The sequence below is a fragment of the Dicentrarchus labrax genome, unplaced genomic scaffold (assembly GCF_905237075.1).
Source record: "Dicentrarchus labrax unplaced genomic scaffold, dlabrax2021, whole genome shotgun sequence".
Taxonomy (NCBI): domain Eukaryota; kingdom Metazoa; phylum Chordata; class Actinopteri; family Moronidae; genus Dicentrarchus; species Dicentrarchus labrax.
This window is the reverse complement of record NW_026136721.1, coordinates 12,874,993-12,892,400: the sequence shown is the minus strand read 5'-3', so window position 1 is coordinate 12,892,400 and position 17,408 is coordinate 12,874,993. Positions and strand designations below refer to the sequence as shown.

The window sequence follows — 17,408 nt, the reverse complement described above, 5'->3', positions numbered from 1 at the left end:
ATGAGTTTCTCTTCACTGTGCAGATGGCTCACATGGCAAGCCAAAGTTTAAGAATATTGTGATTGGAAATGAATTGTTAAAAGAAAATTAATGATGTTCTTCTTATTTGTGCATGAAAAATAAGTTTTATGACAAAACAAGCTATTCAATTTCTAAATTCAAATTGTTACACAAAGCTGCAGTAGATCACTTTTATAAAACTTTTCGTCATATTTGCTGAAGCTTTCACTATATCCTGACAGAAGTACATGAGACACAAAGTTCAGGTTCCTCTGGCTCCTCCTAGTGCTCCTAATGGCATTTGTCATTTTTGAGTTGGTATTTGACGACCTGGGAATGAGACACATCAACTATCTTCCTTGGCTCTCAGGTGCGGTGGATTCTTGTAAATGCCACTAGGAGCATAGGAGAAGCCAGTGGTGAGTGTGACACAACTACAAAGGCTTTTAAAGTATATATTTTTTGGGCTATGTATTGCCTTTAATTGATAGAGACAGCCGAAGGTAGACAGGAAATGGGGGCAGAGAGAGAGAGGGGATGACACGCAGCAAAGGGCCGCAGGTTGGACTCGAGCCCTGGGCCGCTGCAGCAAGGACTCACCCCGGCACATGGGTCACCAGCTCTACCCACTCAGCTAACCGGGCGCCCAACAACTACAAAGGCTTTTAAGACCTCAAAGCTGAACAATACTAAAATATGACAGGGCACCCTTTTGGCCTGGGCTTTCCCCATCTTTCTCTCTCCCCTCATTTCCTGTAATTTCTCTACTGTACATTCTTTAACAAAGGCATAAAATACCCATAATAATTTTTTTTTTTTTTTAAATCAAACATAAGATCGCACAACATCAAAGAAAAATCCAGGAGTGGTGCCAGCTATAGTGAGATCTCAAAAATGTCTTAGGATGTTAAGATGATAGCAAACACAGCAAAAGGAAAACACAATGTAAATGAGAAAATACAAAAATACATGTGGGTGTATTGAGACATGAATTTATATTGGATAGTATTCAGAACTGTTAAGATATGTAAATCTTTTGACAATGTGGACAAACAGTATTTTCTTACAGTGAGTACTGACGCTGCTAGTGAAGTGCAGGTTGTGTGTCCATTAATTAGCATTTTAATGACATTTGTAATGAAATAAAAACATGTTTCAGACGCTATATGGTTATATACAAGACAGTATTTAATTTACATAATAAGTGTTATAAAAGAAATGTAAAAAAAACCCAGAAAAACAGTCATGATTAGTAGTTACACCTGAAGAAAATGGCAAGAAAGGAAACACAGTGTATCTAGGGTCAAGGTGGTTGATTCTTAAGACATTAGATTATACTTTGTATCAAGTTGTCACCAGTTTGAAAGAAAATCTGTGTCTAACTTTCTGCTATCAGTGTTGTGTTATTCAAAAACATTTGCATTTAAGAAAAATCATCCTGCTAGATTTAAAGTAAAACACTTTAAAAAAATAATTCAGAAGACAAGACTCCATTCAATAGGAAGGCATACAGAGAGAAAGTGTATCACAGTGATACAGCAACCATACCAATCTACTCAGTAGGACAAAAACAAAAAGAGAAAATCATTAACTGGGAGCATTTTCTCAGTGTGGGACATGCAAACATCAAATCATACCCAAACACATTTAACATCTGTACAAATTATGAGCAGGAGGAGGAAAGCACTGATCATCAAAATGAGGAATGAATTATCTGTTGTTTTTTGCCACAAACATCCAGTGATCAGTATGGGATCTATTGTATCTTGTGGGTTTTACCTGAGTGGATTACATTCTGCTGCTTTCCTCATATGGCTCATGGCTGCCCTCTCTAGGGCAAAAGGGGAACATCTAATTTGCACTTCTCTATAAATTTGTGACCTCCGACATCAAGACGACACTTCTCAACTCTGACATGACATTTGACAATGATGATCTTGTTTAATTACAGACAGATTTTGTGGACTAGACAGCTACCGGATGGACGAGGGCTGGAGTTGCCACTGGTGCTGCAGGAGGAGATGCTTTGCCTTTGTAGCCCAGGGACAGAATGTGTTTCTGCAGGTGTGTGATCCACTGCTCCTGAACAGACAGAGGTCCATGAAACACCTCTTCACAGAACCTGAATGGCAGCACAGAGAGGAGAGTGTGATCTTAACTGCATTAAATGAAGTACAATAAGTTCAGAATAATGTGGTTAAACAAAGTGCATCACATGTACGGATGGGCAACATAGACATATTCAGTGTTATAATAATGATTATTAATTATGATTCATAGCTTTGATGTCAATATGTATCCCCTGAACATAGAGTTGTTCCCTTTTTTTCCACTAATCTTTAAAGTTGTTAAAATCATCTAATCCCACACTGTATGACAGTGTCACATATGTATATTCTGGACCTTCATGTTCCAACTCTTCACTGAAGCTATCTGGGTGACATATTCAGTTTCCCACAAAATTGCATATTAAGCATGTGTGGAAAGTTTGGGATCTCTTTGAGCAATAGTTTTGTAAAGGATTCCACGCTTGCAGGCTGCTATTTGCCATGTGGTTATGAACACAAAGCATTTTAGTAAGACAAGAAAGATTTCAGAGGGGCGTCCATGTGGCCTAGCTGTCTAAGGTGCTGTCGATCTGAGCGCACATTCCTGGCTTAAGTCTAGCAGGCGACTCGTTGTGGGTCATCCCCATCTCATTCCCTCTCTACCGACTACAAGCTAATAATGGCAGAAATACACATTCTTCAGTACTTGACCACACAAGCTGAAAATTATGCTATAGGTCCAGCCTGCATTAACATACTGTGAATTATGAAGGATAGATTCTTTTTTTTAAATTTTCTTTTTAAGTACACATTAACCCTGGTGGTCTCTACTATCTCTACTATCACTGAATACAATAGGATTGTGATTATATATCATAGACCAACCTGCACTTGAGGGAGTAGACTTTGCCCACCAATTTGACCAGTGGTGTTAGTGGGGGCTTTGGCAGCAGAGCGGGGATGCTGCCTGACCGTGAAGGTTGCTGGGAATTTTCTTCCCGTGCAGGCACTACATGTTTTGGCGGATGGACCCCTGAAACCACACAGAAAGTGATTGAGGTATTAGAGTGTCATGATTATGCAGAACAAGTATATCTGTATGCAGCTTTCTTTCAGCTCTCACCCCTTGGGGAGCGCACACCGGGGTTGCCGTGGGCTGCTGTAGACCGTGTGTGACCTTGTGATTGTCTGGATGAGCCGGCAGTCATACCAGAGTCCTCTCTGCGCATTTTGTGCTCATAGTGGTGCACCGAAGGCTTCAGGCTGCTGCCAGACACAGAGTCCGAGTCTGTGGACAGGGAGGGCGAACCAACAGTTCTCTGGGACTGGGAGAAAATGAATGTACAGTAAGTTGTATCTGAATCTGGACGGGAAGTTTTATTAAACACATTTTAGAGAACAGCCCACCTTCTTGATGTAAAGGTCTCCCATACGATAGCGTCGGGTTATTGCTGCTATCTTGACTGGGTCCCTCCGGATCAACTCACTGAGGAGTTCAATTGGCGAAGTTGCTCCATCTGCCTTCCACTCAATGATTCCCAGCTGTCGGAGGTGGGCCCGCGCGTGACTGGCCAGGGCCTTGCGGTTTTCAAAATCAAACCCGCAAAGCTCACAGGATGTGTCTGACAAAAAGAAGATGTGCAATTTTGGAAAAAGAATTAGTATCTACATTACATTAGGAATGTATTACCACTTCAGTGAGGTCCAGGAATGCTTTTGTGAAATTGAGATTTGTATATATATATTGGTATATTCTCATGTGTTGAACCTGCTAAATTCTCTTCTACCTCAGTGAGTCATTTCATATCATCAAACAGAACGTTTTTCAAAACCTGCCATGAAATGTGCAAGTGGATTTGGTGCAAGCAGGCAGAATGGGACAGCCGAGTAATGGCGAGACTGTAATATTTCCTGCAGTATGTGTTACGGCAGCGTTGCATTGTGGGAATGTCTCATGAAAAACAGGTTTTTGTCTATCAGCAATGTCCAGATTCCCTACCCTGTCTGTTGCAAAAGAACATGTCATAAAGAAACATGTCACAGAGTACAAGAGAGTGGCTCACCATCATAGAACAACATGGTTGTCTTTACAGTGGAGTTAATGTCTTACCTGTGTTTGAGGCCCCGCTTTTGCCAGATGGGGATTTCTCTTTTGTGGAATAATCGAGAGGTGAGGTGCAGGGTTTGGTGGCTGGTTCCCCTGACTGGAGACTGTCCAGGGACCTTCTGGAGCCTTGAGGGGTCCACGTGGCTTTGCCTGAAGACCCACTGGCCACAGACTCTTTCATACCTTCTCCACCATGCATCATGACCTCTTTGAGGAGATCTATTGGTGAGGTTTTGATAGACCAGGTTAGGCCGAGGTGGCGCAGATGGGCACGGGCGTGGCATGACAGGGCTTTGCGGGTGTCAAACAGCTGGCCACAATAGTCGCAAATGACTGTTGGCGGGGATTGTACATCTGTGGAGGACTCTGAGAAATGGTGGAGGTGGACTTAAAATTTTACATCCAAACTTTGGTGTACATACACAAGCAACAAAACTAATACATGCACAAAATATGAGGTATATTGGTAAATAACTCAACTGGAGCATGTAATGACATAATAAGGTACCAAATAAGCTAGTATTAACGGCTCTCTGCTTTACCTGCATTGAGAAGCTTTAAACCCACAGCAGCAGGTGATTTCTGCGTGGGAGAGCTGGTGTTTGTGCTGGGTTCCTTCGGTTGGACAGATACCTCAAACTCCATGGGTTCAGGCTTGGGCTTCCTATGAAGGGGGTCCACTGCTAGCCGAAAGCCTTTCTTAGCCTTTGGAGCCCTGTTAACAAGAGATTGAGGAGTGCACTTTGCTGGGCTTGGGGAGACGGATGTGGAGGGAAAGAAGGTTCTTGATTGGCCTGGAACTGGAGACAGAGCCCGGGTTGCAAGAGATGGCGCAGCAGATGAACTGGTACTGTTCGCTTTGGGGGGTTGTATAGCCTCTAACACGCCGCTGCTGACCAGTTCCTGGATGGTGTCGATTGCAGATGTTTTCCCCATCAGGTCAGTCACCCCCAGCTGACGCAGGTGACAGCGTGCATGGCAAGCTAGGCCTTTACGATTCTCAAACTCCTCCCCGCACAGAATACAAGTACAATCCGTTTTAGGCTGTTTGCTGAGAGGAGACGCAGATGGAGAGGAAGAGCGATTGGACGGACGTTTGGAGGAGGATCTAGGGGAACTGTTGGAGGCGATATCCTCCTGTTGCTTGCTGCTGATGGGCTTGAGATCCTCCTCTTCCATAATCCGGTAAAGAAGATCAATAGGGCTGCCCTTGATGTCGTTGTCAGGGATTCCAATGTGGCGCAGATGGGCCCGAGCGTGACTGGCCAGGCCTTTTCGTGTCTCGTACCAACAGCCACAAAGTTGGCACACATGGACCTCATCGTTGGTGTCTGAAGAACATGATGAATAGAAAGGTACCCAGTCACAATGAGACAATGCCATAAGGTTAACTTTATAAAAACAAAATTGTCTACCACATCCAGCTACTCCCCTCAATACTCCAAACATTTCTTTAAAACATCTATTCAGAATTCAACCATACCTAAGGTGATGGGGGCGTCAGTTTCAAGCGGGGCCCACAGTGGCTTGGTTGTGGTTTGGTGATCTAAGGAGGATGAACTGGTGCCTTCACTTGCTCTAGACTCAACCAGCCTAGGACCAGAAGGGGATGAGGGGAGGAGAGAGGTTGCTGACTCTTTCAGTCTGGCTGGAGATTCCTGCTGATGATCCATCTTCTGTGGAGTTGTCATGACTGTACTGGCTACATTGTAGGAGGCACTCCTGACCTCTGGCTCTGGAGGTGTCGCAGACTCCTGCTGGAACTTTTTCTGGAGAGGGGATGACCCAGATGCAGAGGAGTCTGCTTTGAAATCGGGGAGAGAGCCATCTCTCTCCTGGATGAGCTGGTAGAGGAGGTCGATGGGAGCGCCACTGCTTTCCGACACCGTCACGCCAAGCTTTCTTAGATGGAGGCGAGCATGGCTGGAGAGCCCTCGGCGTGTCTCAAAGTATGTCCCACAGACCTCACACATGACTGGCTGTGGGGTTGCTGTGGGGAAGTTCAGATGGGAGTTTGTCATTACATATTGATGAATAGGAGAACTTCAGTCAAAGTCTCTAGTTAGGAAAAAGAACAAGCTAGAAGCTTCTTTTGTAATAAGCTAACAAACACTAATTATGTCGACCATACAACCAGACCATTTGCTTCTAGACTTGACAAGCTTTACTTATGTCAACATTTGACAGGACAAAATGAGTGGCAGTGAACACCAATCCGACTTTTTGTCTCCCACTACAAATTCAGATACCTAAATTCAGGTTATCAGCTGATCTGATGCAAGTTCTCTCTTTTGCCTAAATTCAAAATTTGGAGCACATTTGTATTGGCATCAATTATCTGTAAGGTAATATAAAGTAAAAACTGAGGATGTGACTGAGGACTGACAGCAGAAACATTTGTATTATAATATTATCAAAACAAAATGTGTTTTAATGTGGAAAGTTCACATCAGGAAAAGACTTAAATGCACAACTAAATGCACATGGTATAAGAAATAAGACAAGGCCTGAATCACATCCACTGTAAGAATACGACTGGGGTCTAATCATGATGAGGATGACCAATGAAATAAATCAACAAAGATAGGCAGCACAATCAGGCTGTAACAATGTGACATAAGAAATAATGTAATTACATTTATAAGAGTCTCTCTTACCTTGTGACTCCATGGCTGCTGATAATGCTGGGCTTTTATTTTGAGGGACGGGAATGTTTACCTCCAGCGGATCTTGTGTACCCGACTGAAAGTCTTTGAGATCAAATGAAAGATTACTAGTGTTATATTGTTACAGATCAGGGAGTTTTAGTTTTCATAGCTTCCAAAATGCAAAATAAACTTGCCTACAATACCCAGAGTCGTGCAGTTATAAAAATATCTAACTTGTTGGTCTGACTGACCGACAACCTGAAAATAACACGACTGTAACCTCGCGACAAAAAGCAGCCTGTCAATAAATATCTTTACAGCTGAAACTTGTAATTTATCGTTAGAGAAAGTTCAGCATTTCTAATTGTATTGTTCGAAACTAAACAGACTAAAACTGTAAGTGGCCGAAGCATCTTCTAAGTTAAAGCTATAAAAGCTAACTTAGGATACCTCTGTTGTACCCTTTGTTATGCTATGGAAGCATGCTAACGTTAGCTGTAGGCTAGCTCACAGTACATTTTACACCCAGTTAGCAACTAGCCACACAACCTACAGCCTGGACTGGAAACCAAACGACATAAGCAATTATAGATACACGTTAATTTACCTAAAAGCCCGAACACACTGCCTCAGTTCACTTACATCAGTGTCATTCCCACTGACAAGCTTAGGGGAAGTACGGAGCAACAGTCCCGGTGCACGGATCTTTCAAAATAAAAGCCCTCCAAAAGCCCTTCAGGTAATCAAATGTGCCCCCTGGTGACAATCAACAAATAAAGGTAGTTGGTTTAATTATTCCACTAGATACTGTAATGTTATACTACTTTATTTTTTTAGTAACTATTGTCCCACAGAAAAGTCCCTCATTTAATGTAACCAGCAAATAAACATTGATGAGGTCATAAATATGTTTTTTTTTATTTTACTTATTATTTTGTGATTAGTGTTTAGTATAAGTACTATTGTTAAATTATATTAACATTATATCATTATTCATTCATTCATTAAGCATACATTTTAGTTTAGCAATTGCTTATCTGTTTCTAAAGATATAAACTGAATAGATTTTAATTCAGGAATAGCCAATACTTGTGTCAATTTTTTTTATATACACTTGTCACTGTACCCTAATAAATAAATTTGCATTTCATGTCAACATTTCCTTAGCACTAACTGGCCTAACATGTTAAGAACATAGTTTTGTTTCCGTAGTAAGATGCGTTAAAGTTGTAATATTTCTTTAAATGATAATAACTTCTCAACGTGCAGTTCCCTGTCAAGTCAACACACTAATAATTTCTTTACAAACAATTGTACCTACTCCTTCTCTCACTCACTATTTTTTGACCTGTATTGAAAATAAGCTTTTTAAGAAAAACAAATAAGTTACAAAAGAGCGAGAACTAGTCAAACAAGATTAGTCATGATATGGAGCAGCAGTAGTGGGAAAGGAAATGAGAAACAAAGAGGTGGCACAAACTACAAAAACATACAAACATAGGCAGTCTGAAGGCAATAATAAAGAGATTTGTTTATCTGGATCTTTATGCCTTTATTTCTACTGCAGAGCATCACAGTCCTGTAACGCCCCTGTGGTCAGAGTAGAGACTATCTTGCTGGCCCCTGACATCCACCAACACTTCAAGAGACGTCTGATTTTCAGGCATCAAGAACTTGTTTTGACCTTTGACCCCACAAGTAAAAAATACCACACAATAAGATAACAATAAAACATTACTATGTATTCAAGTAGAGAAGCAGGTTGAAATACATTGTTCAGTTAATCAAAAGGGAGAATCCCAGGAACCTCTTCTTCTGACAAAGAACGACAGCATTACATGAGATTCTCCATGAAGGAAAAAAAACATGAGTAACGTTAATTCCTTAGAAAAATCTGCTTTGTTGTCATATTGAACTACCCGAGTTCAGCCTAGTTTGACAAGCAGCTTGAAGGGTACTTAAAACCAATAAATAAAAAAATAAATGTTTCTGTGTATGTACGGCTGTAGTTTTCATTTCACAACCTGAAGAGTAACTAGTAATTCAAAATATTAATATTCATCATCTGTCAGCTAAGCGGAATACGATCTTCTCTGAACTTTTACTTTGAAGGAAGTGATTTTAACTTCCGGAGGCCACAGCTAGCCCACCCTACTTCTTGCACGCAGCCGTCCTCCTTCTCCTTTGACTGCTCTCTCCTCCTGCCAGCAGCAGACCGCCGCTCTCACAACTTCTTCTCGGCTTTACGTAAAGACAGGTGGGTCTGAAAGTAAATGTTTGTGTGATCCTTTAGTGTCAGAAGTTCGCATTGTGTCTGCACGGCACGGCCCGGGCTAACAACTCTTTATCTTGCAACAAGAAGACAACAAAGAACCCGGTTTACTACAATACGCTAACGTTAAGCTAACAAGGCAGTGCGGGTCAGTTGCTCCCCTCCTTCTTCCAAGTATTTGGGCCTGTTTCTGGCTCTTTCTTTGTCCGTGTACTGCAGCTTGCAGCAGAGGCCGGTCAATACTCCCTCGCCGTCAGACTTTGAATGTAAAAGCTTTGAGCTACACCGCTGAACTTTGACCAAGAAATGTCTGCTAGCTACTCGCTTATACCTCTGGAAGTGAAGATGACAAAGGATTTTTAGGCTTTTGCATTACGACAGGCGCTGACACACAATGGTTTGTCTTATTCATGCACAACGTGTTAACTATAACTGTAGGTATTTAAAAGAGTATGGCACTTGTGAAGGCCTGGTTGGCTCAACACTGTGTTTAAAGTGTTAAATTATTTTTATCCTGCACTTTTCTATAAATGCAGAGGTTAAAACTGCAACATTGACATAAACAATCATATGTCTGCATCCCTCTTATAAACTATGTATGTATTCAACAAGTATCATTAATCTTAATGGTTTTGTGCTTATCATGGTTATGTAAGCTCTTAATAGGCTATTGTTCCCTGCAGGCTGAACATGACTTGCATGTGACTTTACGTGGTTTGCTGAACTGAACCAGCTTCTGAGCATTGCACCAGTGTATCACAGTGCTGAGAGCCCTGGGTGTCGAGTTAAGCTTCCAGTACATGGTCTTTTGAGTCTTAATATTTGTTCTTTGGCTCGTCTTGCCTGAGGTTTGTGTTGCCGTTGGAGCTCCAGGTGGCTCCACCCAGGCAGAACTTTATCTATGATGGTGTATGAGCATCAGGAATGTTCTAGTAACTATTTGTTTCTCCCTCAGTCATTTTCCACCAACACCATGTCCGCTGGAAACGCTAAGATTGGCAAGCCTGCCCCGGACTTCAGCGCCACAGCTGTAGTGGGTGGACAGTTCAAGGACATCAAGCTGTCAGACTACAAAGGTAACCGTGTGTTATTAGTCATAGGCTTTGTTCTACTGTCGGATATCCTCAATCTAGCTTTGTCTTTACAGTGTGTTTACACCTACTTTTCTTGAGTAACAATATTTCGGGGCTCATTTCTTTACTTCTGTACTCTCAGGGAAGTATGTGGTCTTCTTCTTCTACCCCCTGGACTTCACATTTGTGTGCCCCACTGAGATCGTGGCTTTCAGCGACAGGGCCGAGGAGTTCCGCAGTATCGGCTGCGAGGTTATCGGCTGCTCCGTAGACTCTCACTTCAGTCACTTGGCATGGTGAGAATTCCTGCTGACTTGATGGAAATCATGTTTTTTAATGTGATTTGTGTGATTCGTGCAGTGGGAACTAGAGAACTTGAAAGTATAAATATTTTTGCAATGCATTTCAGCTTTTGTATTTACATTGGGCGGCTATGACATGTAGGAAAATATAAATATCAGATGAGAACTCAGACTTCCCTTGTTGGCACTTTCTAGTTTCTCTGCTAAATAATGAGGGTTTTGGCAGATCTGAAACAACGCCCACCACAGTTTATCTCCTGCCACTGTGCTTCTTCTGCATAGTCGTGATAAGTTCTGATATACTGAGAAGAGGTAACGGTCTGTTAATAAAGCTGCACTGAGAAGAATTTGAATGCCGTAATCGTTTACTCAGCACAGTTGTAAGTGTAGTGGATTGTTTTACGCTTCCAACATTACATTTAACAAATTTTGTGTGACTCTCGCCTCATTTGGACCATGTTCTGATTTCATTGTAGGTTTTAGGGAACATCTTCACTTATGTATTTCATTAATGAATTGTAGGCATGTATTTATATTTATTTATTCATTACTTAAGTTAGATCTTAGGAGTTCACCACCACTACCATCTGACTATTTGCTTTGTTCTGTTTAGGTAACTTTGAAAGTTACTATGTCCTTTTGTTTCTAATATCAGTTTAGTTTTACAAACACATTTATGAGGATTTTCTTTAAATTTAAGTAATTAGTAACTAATAAGTAAGAGAAGCATTGAGGCACTTTGTGTGCTTACAATTAACATTTTGATAATTATATTGTCATTTTAATCCTACAGGATCAACACACCAAGGAAGCAGGGAGGTCTAGGCAACATGAAAATCCCCCTCGTGGCAGACCTGACCAGGGCCATCTCCAGAGACTACGGCGTGCTGAAGGAGGATGACGGCATCGCATACAGGTCAGGCAGACTGCTTATGTCACACTCTAGTGGAAGCTTGGTAGGATGTAATACTCACTCGGCTCTATGATTACTAAAGGATGTACAGTAGCTGTAACAAGTGCGTCTCTTTCAGGGGTCTGTTTGTGATTGACGACAAGGGCATCTTGAGGCAGATCACCATCAATGACTTGCCTGTGGGTCGCTCTGTGGATGAGACTCTGCGCCTGGTTCAAGCCTTCCAGCACACCGACAAACATGGAGAGGGTGAGTAAAATCTATGGTTGGTGTAGTTTGAATGTTACCAATTCTGATTCTTAAAATGATTTATTATAGAGGAAAACAACAATATGAAGGAAAATGTTTCACACTAAAATAAATCACCGTAAAGAAAATTGAAGTCTGCTGACCTTTTCACAAAATAAACACATTTATATTTACAAATTGATCTTATGTCCATTTTTAAACTATTTGTTACTGTACTTGACCTTTTTACTGTATTTTTTGTTTGGCCATAAATACCCTGCAACGCTAACTGCACAATCTCAGTTACTGTGTTGATATTTACTGAGCTACTCATAGTGCACACACACTGGTCTGTAGTCTCAACACTATAGTTTCTACAGCGTGACTGTGACTGACGGGGACCTGAATGCACACTGCCAGTCATCCGCAGGAGCATGCGCTAGAGGCATACCCATTGTCTTATCCACGCAGCTAGCTTTGGACAACATGCAAACTTATTTTCTCATTCTTTTTCCAAGGTGACGAACCGACATTCTAATATAATTTTTTTTTCATTCGTACCTGATTCTTTCTATCTTGGCATTTTGGATTCGGTTCAAACTTGGACTCATATTTCAGTTCCCAACCCAAGTAAAATCCTTGTAAAAACCTCAGTTAAATGTTGTGGCATCTGTTAATTTTAAGGTCCAAAGTAACATTTAGGAGGACCCATTGGCAGAAATTGAATATAATAAGCATAAGTATATTAGGTTATAATAACCTGAATATAGGAATCGTTGTGTTTTTCGTTACCTTAGAATGAGCCGTTTTTATCTGCAGACACTATGGATCGCTTTCCATGGAGTTTTTTTGCGAGTTTTGCAGCCAGTGTAGTTCCTCCGACACTGTCCCAGGTCATCAAGTACAGACCCAAGCATTGTTAGTTAGTTGCAATCTGAAACTTAGATGCCACTCAATCCTACACACTGGTCCTTTCCCACTTTTAAAGGCTTTTTTTTTTTTAATATCAAATTCAAAAATGAATTTGTAACTTACTTGCATGTTGTGTGTGTTGTGCAAGGTTATTATAGTTTAATAAATGAAACCTAAGAACTAGGTGTGAAAAACATTTTGAATGAACTTGAGCTTGTTTATGTGTAGCTGTAAACTGACTTGGCAGGTTTATTTAGCAGTTTGTGGACATGGCCTTGCATTATTAGTTTATCCTCCCGGGTATTTACACATGTACATTTCCCTTAGTCTATACAAAGTTCAATGTCTGTCACCTAATCCATGTGGTAAACTTTGTCCCCTTTCCACACAGTGTGCCCTGCTGGCTGGAAGCCCGGAAGCGACACCATTATCCCAGACGTTGAGAAGAGCAAAGACTTCTTCTCCAAGCAGTAAATGTGAAGGCCTTCTAGCCGGCTTCCTAACTGTAGCACTTGCCTTCAATTAAGAGGTGTTCCTATGAAGCAGTATCTCATGGCGTCCAATCTAATGTATTAAACCCAACAAAATTTCAGAACTTGTTAGATAAATCCTTTGTTGCAAATCTTATCTTTGTACGTCCAGTGTACAAATGGTGGAGCGACCTCATAGTCTCAAGCACTGAAAGTATAGTTTTGTTCCTTTTTCAGAAAAAAGTATTGATATTTTTCCTTGCTGTCTTGAATCATTTGCTACCATCTTTATTAAACAGTGGGAAAATTGTGACTAAGTGTGTCTTTTCTGACTGCTGTACATTGATATTGTTAGTCATTCCACCTGTGTCCTCTAGGTGGCACTATACATCTTCTGAATCTGTTCTTGGTGTCCAACTAGTTCAGTGACTACACAACTTGAAGTATTACGCAGTCATTTCTGGAATGAGCTTGTGTTGGTGGGGTTTTAGTCCTGAACTGTGTGTCTGGCAGAGAATCTGATTACGTCACACAGCTGGGAAGTCTTTGTTAATGTTGGAGTTATTGTGGTTTGACTCAGCAGAACAACCTAACATTGCCAAATGGCACTGTAGCTCATTGGGAAAGATTGGATTGTTGGATATTATTTGACACAGACCTGCGTGACTGTCTTTAAACAGATACTTTGTCACTGTTTGAGATTATCCATATGTTTCCCATTATGTTTTGTTTTTTTGATCCTTTCCAGAATACCATTTCCCCCCCATTCACTGATGAAATAACATTAGATAACGCCTGAGTAACCAGCCCATGTCTTATTTACCGAAGAACATGATGGCATATATCCACACTATATAGTATAATCCTGATTTGAGTCCAAGTTTATTTAAATTATTAGATAACCTCTGTGTGGATCACCTCTACTCCCCAACTGTTTTCTACCCTTTTTTTTTGGCCTCAATTCTTGTCAGTTGAAACAGCCATCAGACAGAAAGTCTACTCTGCATGTTTGTGTGGAACTTTTTTTCTACCTTCTTTCCTGAGTTAGTGTTCTCACGACTTGTTTTGGGAAACTGAAAGCAGAATGGGGAAACTCCCTTAACTCGAATAAACCACTCATTGACAGCACTCTTCATTTACGCACACACACACACACACATTGTGGTGTGAAGGGGAGAGCGAAGGCCTTTCTGACGGGTAATGTAGGAGGGAGTTCCCGGAAACCTTTTCCTGATGTGACGTTATAGCAAAACTGACCATATATGGAGTGACGTAAGTACGTCAATACGGAAACAATCCTACGCTGGGACGTCTCCAACGTCAAGCAACTGCTGCTGCTGTATACTTAAAAGTGCTGACCGGAGTTGACAACAGTGTGGTTACGTTAACGAGAATTACTATAATAATTCCTAAGAGGTAACCTTTAAAAAAAAAAAACCCTCAATAAGAAACAACACCACATATTTCTGTTCCATAAATTCATTTACTTAAATATATACTGTACAGGTAAAAAAAAAAATAACACAGGTTCATCAGGGTCAACCTGACGAACACAAATAACTTACATAATCACAAATTAAAGTAAAATGTAAACAGGCAAAGCCAAGACGACACTTTTAATAACTTGCTCAAAAATGCCCGAAGTGTTTTAGTCTTGTGTGATTTCTGCGTAGGCTACTTTTCTTTCAGCCAAAGAAACCAAAATGGTCCAGTTCTTTCAATGTAGCCTATAAAGACATTGTTCATTGATTGTAATGTCAGTGCAGTTCTTGTCCAGTGTTTTTCAAAGTGCGTTTGTTTCTTCAGTAAGACTTTACTTTGGGCGCTAACATGAGCTGGCAGCCACTGCTCACATGTGTCATTACTTTCTGTTTGAGTTGGGCCACCTGCTCCCGCAGTACAGAAGCCGTGTTTGAGAGCCCGGCGTTGTCGGTTTTCAACACTTTAACTTTGTCCTCCAGACGAGAGATGCGCTCCAGCTTGCGCTTCCGACACTTGGAGGCTGCGAGCCGGTTCCTGAGCCTCTTGCGCTCGGCTTTGATCCGCTCCTGGTTCTCCATGTCGATGGGGGACATCGGCGGAGACCCGCTGTCGCTACTTTGCATATCGGGCACCGTCTGAGGCTCCTCTTTCAACCCGCTGTACCGCTGCGAGTGGATGCCCACACCGGCCAGGGAGTGCTGGAAGTGGTGAGATCCGTGCGCAACGGCCTGGGGGTGATGGTGGTACTGGTGGGGCGGCAGGTAGCTGATGGTGGTGGAGGGATAGCTGGCTGTGGAGGACAGGCTGGGGTTCGTGGTGCAGCTGCCCAGGGTGGTGTACTCGAGCGGCTCTTGCTGCATGGATGAGCCGAACACCGAGGGTGGAGCCGAGCAGGCAACGCCACCGGTGCCGATGGACACGTTTGGAGGAGCCATCTGGTTCATCTTGTGTAGGTCGTCCAACGCTTTAACAAAGCCGTCAGCAAAGCCCTCCTGCTCCTCTGTGATCCCGCGGTTGTATAGGAAATGGGCAGGTGTCGGCGTTGTAGTGATGACCCCGTTGCTGTTCTGGATGATCAGTCGCTCCAGTTCAGGAGAGGCGAGCTTCAGAGAGCCCACGTCCGCTGTCCCGGCCGAATAGAAATCACTGTCGGCGCGCAGGTGCTGTGGCTTGAAGTTTGAGTTCCGATATGAATCGGAGAAGTTCAAGTTCATATTCTGCTTTAGCAGCTTGTAGTCTGGCAGGGCTGCGCCTGGATGGCCATAAGCAGAGAGAAACGAGTCGTCATAAAAAGGCTGTTCCATTATTGTGGACATATTTCAAATCAGACAGTCAAATACAAGAGTGCGCTGCAGAGATGCTGCTTGGACACCGAGGCTTCAGTGTCCCAACTGATTCAATCTCCAGCACAAAGTCCCGCTGTATTATTATTCTGAAGATCAAATCTATCAAAAAACAGAGCAAACTTCCAAAATAGTGGAACTGTACTGTACCAAGTCGTCGATTTGTACCTTTAGTTGGATTCAAAGCGGAGTCCAGTGACTAATTCAGATGTTTTCAATCCGCTTGTGAGTAGGAGAGTCTTTTCTGTTCTGAGTCTGAGCTCCACCTCTGTTTCCTCTTAAATGACGGGCGGAGGTTCGCTCCGCTGTATTTATATTCCGGTTCTACGGGCACTCCAACCGGACCGCTGATTGGTTGTTTCTCTGTGGCCCCGCCCTCCGGTATGTCAGAGAGTCGGTGACGTTGTTGCCAGGAACAAGCTACTGTAAACAAGACGAGGCCTATTCGGCGTGGGGAAACTCAACTCAGGTAAACACATAAAATACCTCATGCGCACTTGATCCACACAAGTCAAGTTTAACTGTGTCTCACGGCTCAAAGACACCCGGAAACAAAATGTTCTTCCTTCTCCAACCTCACTGGGACACCTGAACCACTCCAACAACCACTTTGCTTTTCATCCCCAACAACAACCCCCATGGGTAAGGATAGCCTATATAGTCTGGTGCTGAGTCATGCGATCCAAACTGATACCGGCCAGTCCATATTTGGATATCCTGCCACACCAGTTCCTCCCTGACAGGAGCGGGAAGCCAATCCCACTCTGGCGAGATTCCAGTTCTCCGGGATGTGGGAGGCGGAGGAGGCGCACTGCTGCCCTCCTTCAGCCCGCAGGCAGGGAGAGGATGGGGAGGTGGCGTAAACTCTTGGGCGTGATGTCCTAAAAAATGCGTGAAGCACAATGGGTGTCTGGCAAAGGAAGACGTATGCTCAGAGTATCAGACAGAACACAAATTGTTGATGTGATTAAATAAACTATACTTGATGATAATTAGGTAGATCTAATAGGCTGCTCAGGGATGGAAAGAGATCATATTCAGATAACGAGTTACTCACCAGAAACAGCTGTCATTAATCCTGTAAGAATGAGGTAATATCATTAAAAATGTTCAAGCAGAAGTTCATGCCTAGTGGTACCTGATCAGTTAGTATTTGTCTGTTTTCCTCCTCTGCTTCACTGTTTTGAATAATTTTATAGAACTTAATGCGTTCCTATAGGAACTACGGGAGCGTAAACAAATGACGGAGCCCTGCAGGTATGTGAGAGTAAAGACATGTCCCCTGAACTGAACACCTGTTTGACAGAAAGACGTTTCTGTCTTCTCTGTATGGTAATGACCCCTGAATCATTTCCCAGAGAGCCATGCGCCCAGAGAGCCATGCGCCCACGCACGTTCATATGGTTTAGTTCGACTTTCCAACCCTCTGCTTACACCTATCCTCAGGTCACGTGTCTTTCTCTCTCTCTCTCTCTCTCTCTCTCTCTCTCTCTCTGTGTGTGTGTGTGTGTGTGTGTGTCAGTGTTTTTCGTCTCATTATGGTAATTTGACTGGAGGATAAGGTTATTATTAATTGATTTTAAAAATTGCTTTAAAGATTTAAGGAACAG

The 17,408-nt window shown here is 42.4% G+C and overlaps 3 protein-coding genes across 5 annotated transcripts; 1 reads left to right on the top strand and 2 right to left on the bottom strand.

The window, feature by feature from the left end:
* Positions 1-1,165: 1,165 nt before the first annotated feature.
* On the bottom strand, positions 1,166-7,522 carry LOC127354929 (protein Wiz). Of its 2 annotated transcripts, none has more exons than XM_051385309.1 (9): positions 7,446-7,522; positions 6,813-6,905; positions 5,639-6,145; positions 4,698-5,486; positions 4,159-4,521; positions 3,456-3,670; positions 3,172-3,373; positions 2,934-3,081; positions 1,166-2,122 (listed from the first exon to the last, which is right to left on the bottom strand). In XM_051385309.1, the coding sequence occupies exons 2-9, from the start codon at positions 6,823-6,825 to the stop codon at positions 1,966-1,968; spliced, it is 2,394 nt and encodes a 797-aa protein (XP_051241269.1). In that variant the 5' UTR covers positions 6,826-6,905; positions 7,446-7,522; the 3' UTR covers positions 1,166-1,965. The 2 variants fall into 2 exon arrangements, with proteins under 2 accessions (XP_051241269.1, XP_051241267.1); XM_051385307.1 differs by having other exon boundaries at positions 7,411-7,499.
* Positions 7,523-8,918: 1,396 nt separating this feature from the next.
* Positions 8,919-13,286, top strand: prdx2 (peroxiredoxin 2). The gene is made up of 6 exons (XM_051383903.1): positions 8,919-9,060; positions 10,031-10,151; positions 10,291-10,444; positions 11,244-11,366; positions 11,482-11,612; positions 12,895-13,286. Exons 2-6 carry the CDS (start codon positions 10,049-10,051, stop codon positions 12,975-12,977), a joined length of 594 nt encoding a protein of 197 aa, XP_051239863.1. The 5' UTR covers positions 8,919-9,060; positions 10,031-10,048; the 3' UTR covers positions 12,978-13,286.
* Positions 13,287-14,436: 1,150 nt separating this feature from the next.
* junba (JunB proto-oncogene, AP-1 transcription factor subunit a) lies at positions 14,437-16,430 on the bottom strand. 2 transcript variants are annotated; one of them, XM_051383902.1, is made up of 2 exons: positions 15,967-16,429; positions 14,437-15,707 (listed from the first exon to the last, which is right to left on the bottom strand). In XM_051383902.1, the coding sequence occupies exon 2, from the start codon at positions 15,667-15,669 to the stop codon at positions 14,776-14,778; it is 894 nt and encodes a 297-aa protein (XP_051239862.1). In that variant the 5' UTR covers positions 15,670-15,707; positions 15,967-16,429; the 3' UTR covers positions 14,437-14,775. The 2 variants fall into 2 exon arrangements, with proteins under 2 accessions (XP_051239862.1, XP_051239861.1); XM_051383901.1 differs by having other exon boundaries at positions 14,437-16,430.
* Positions 16,431-17,408: the final 978 nt, after the last annotated feature.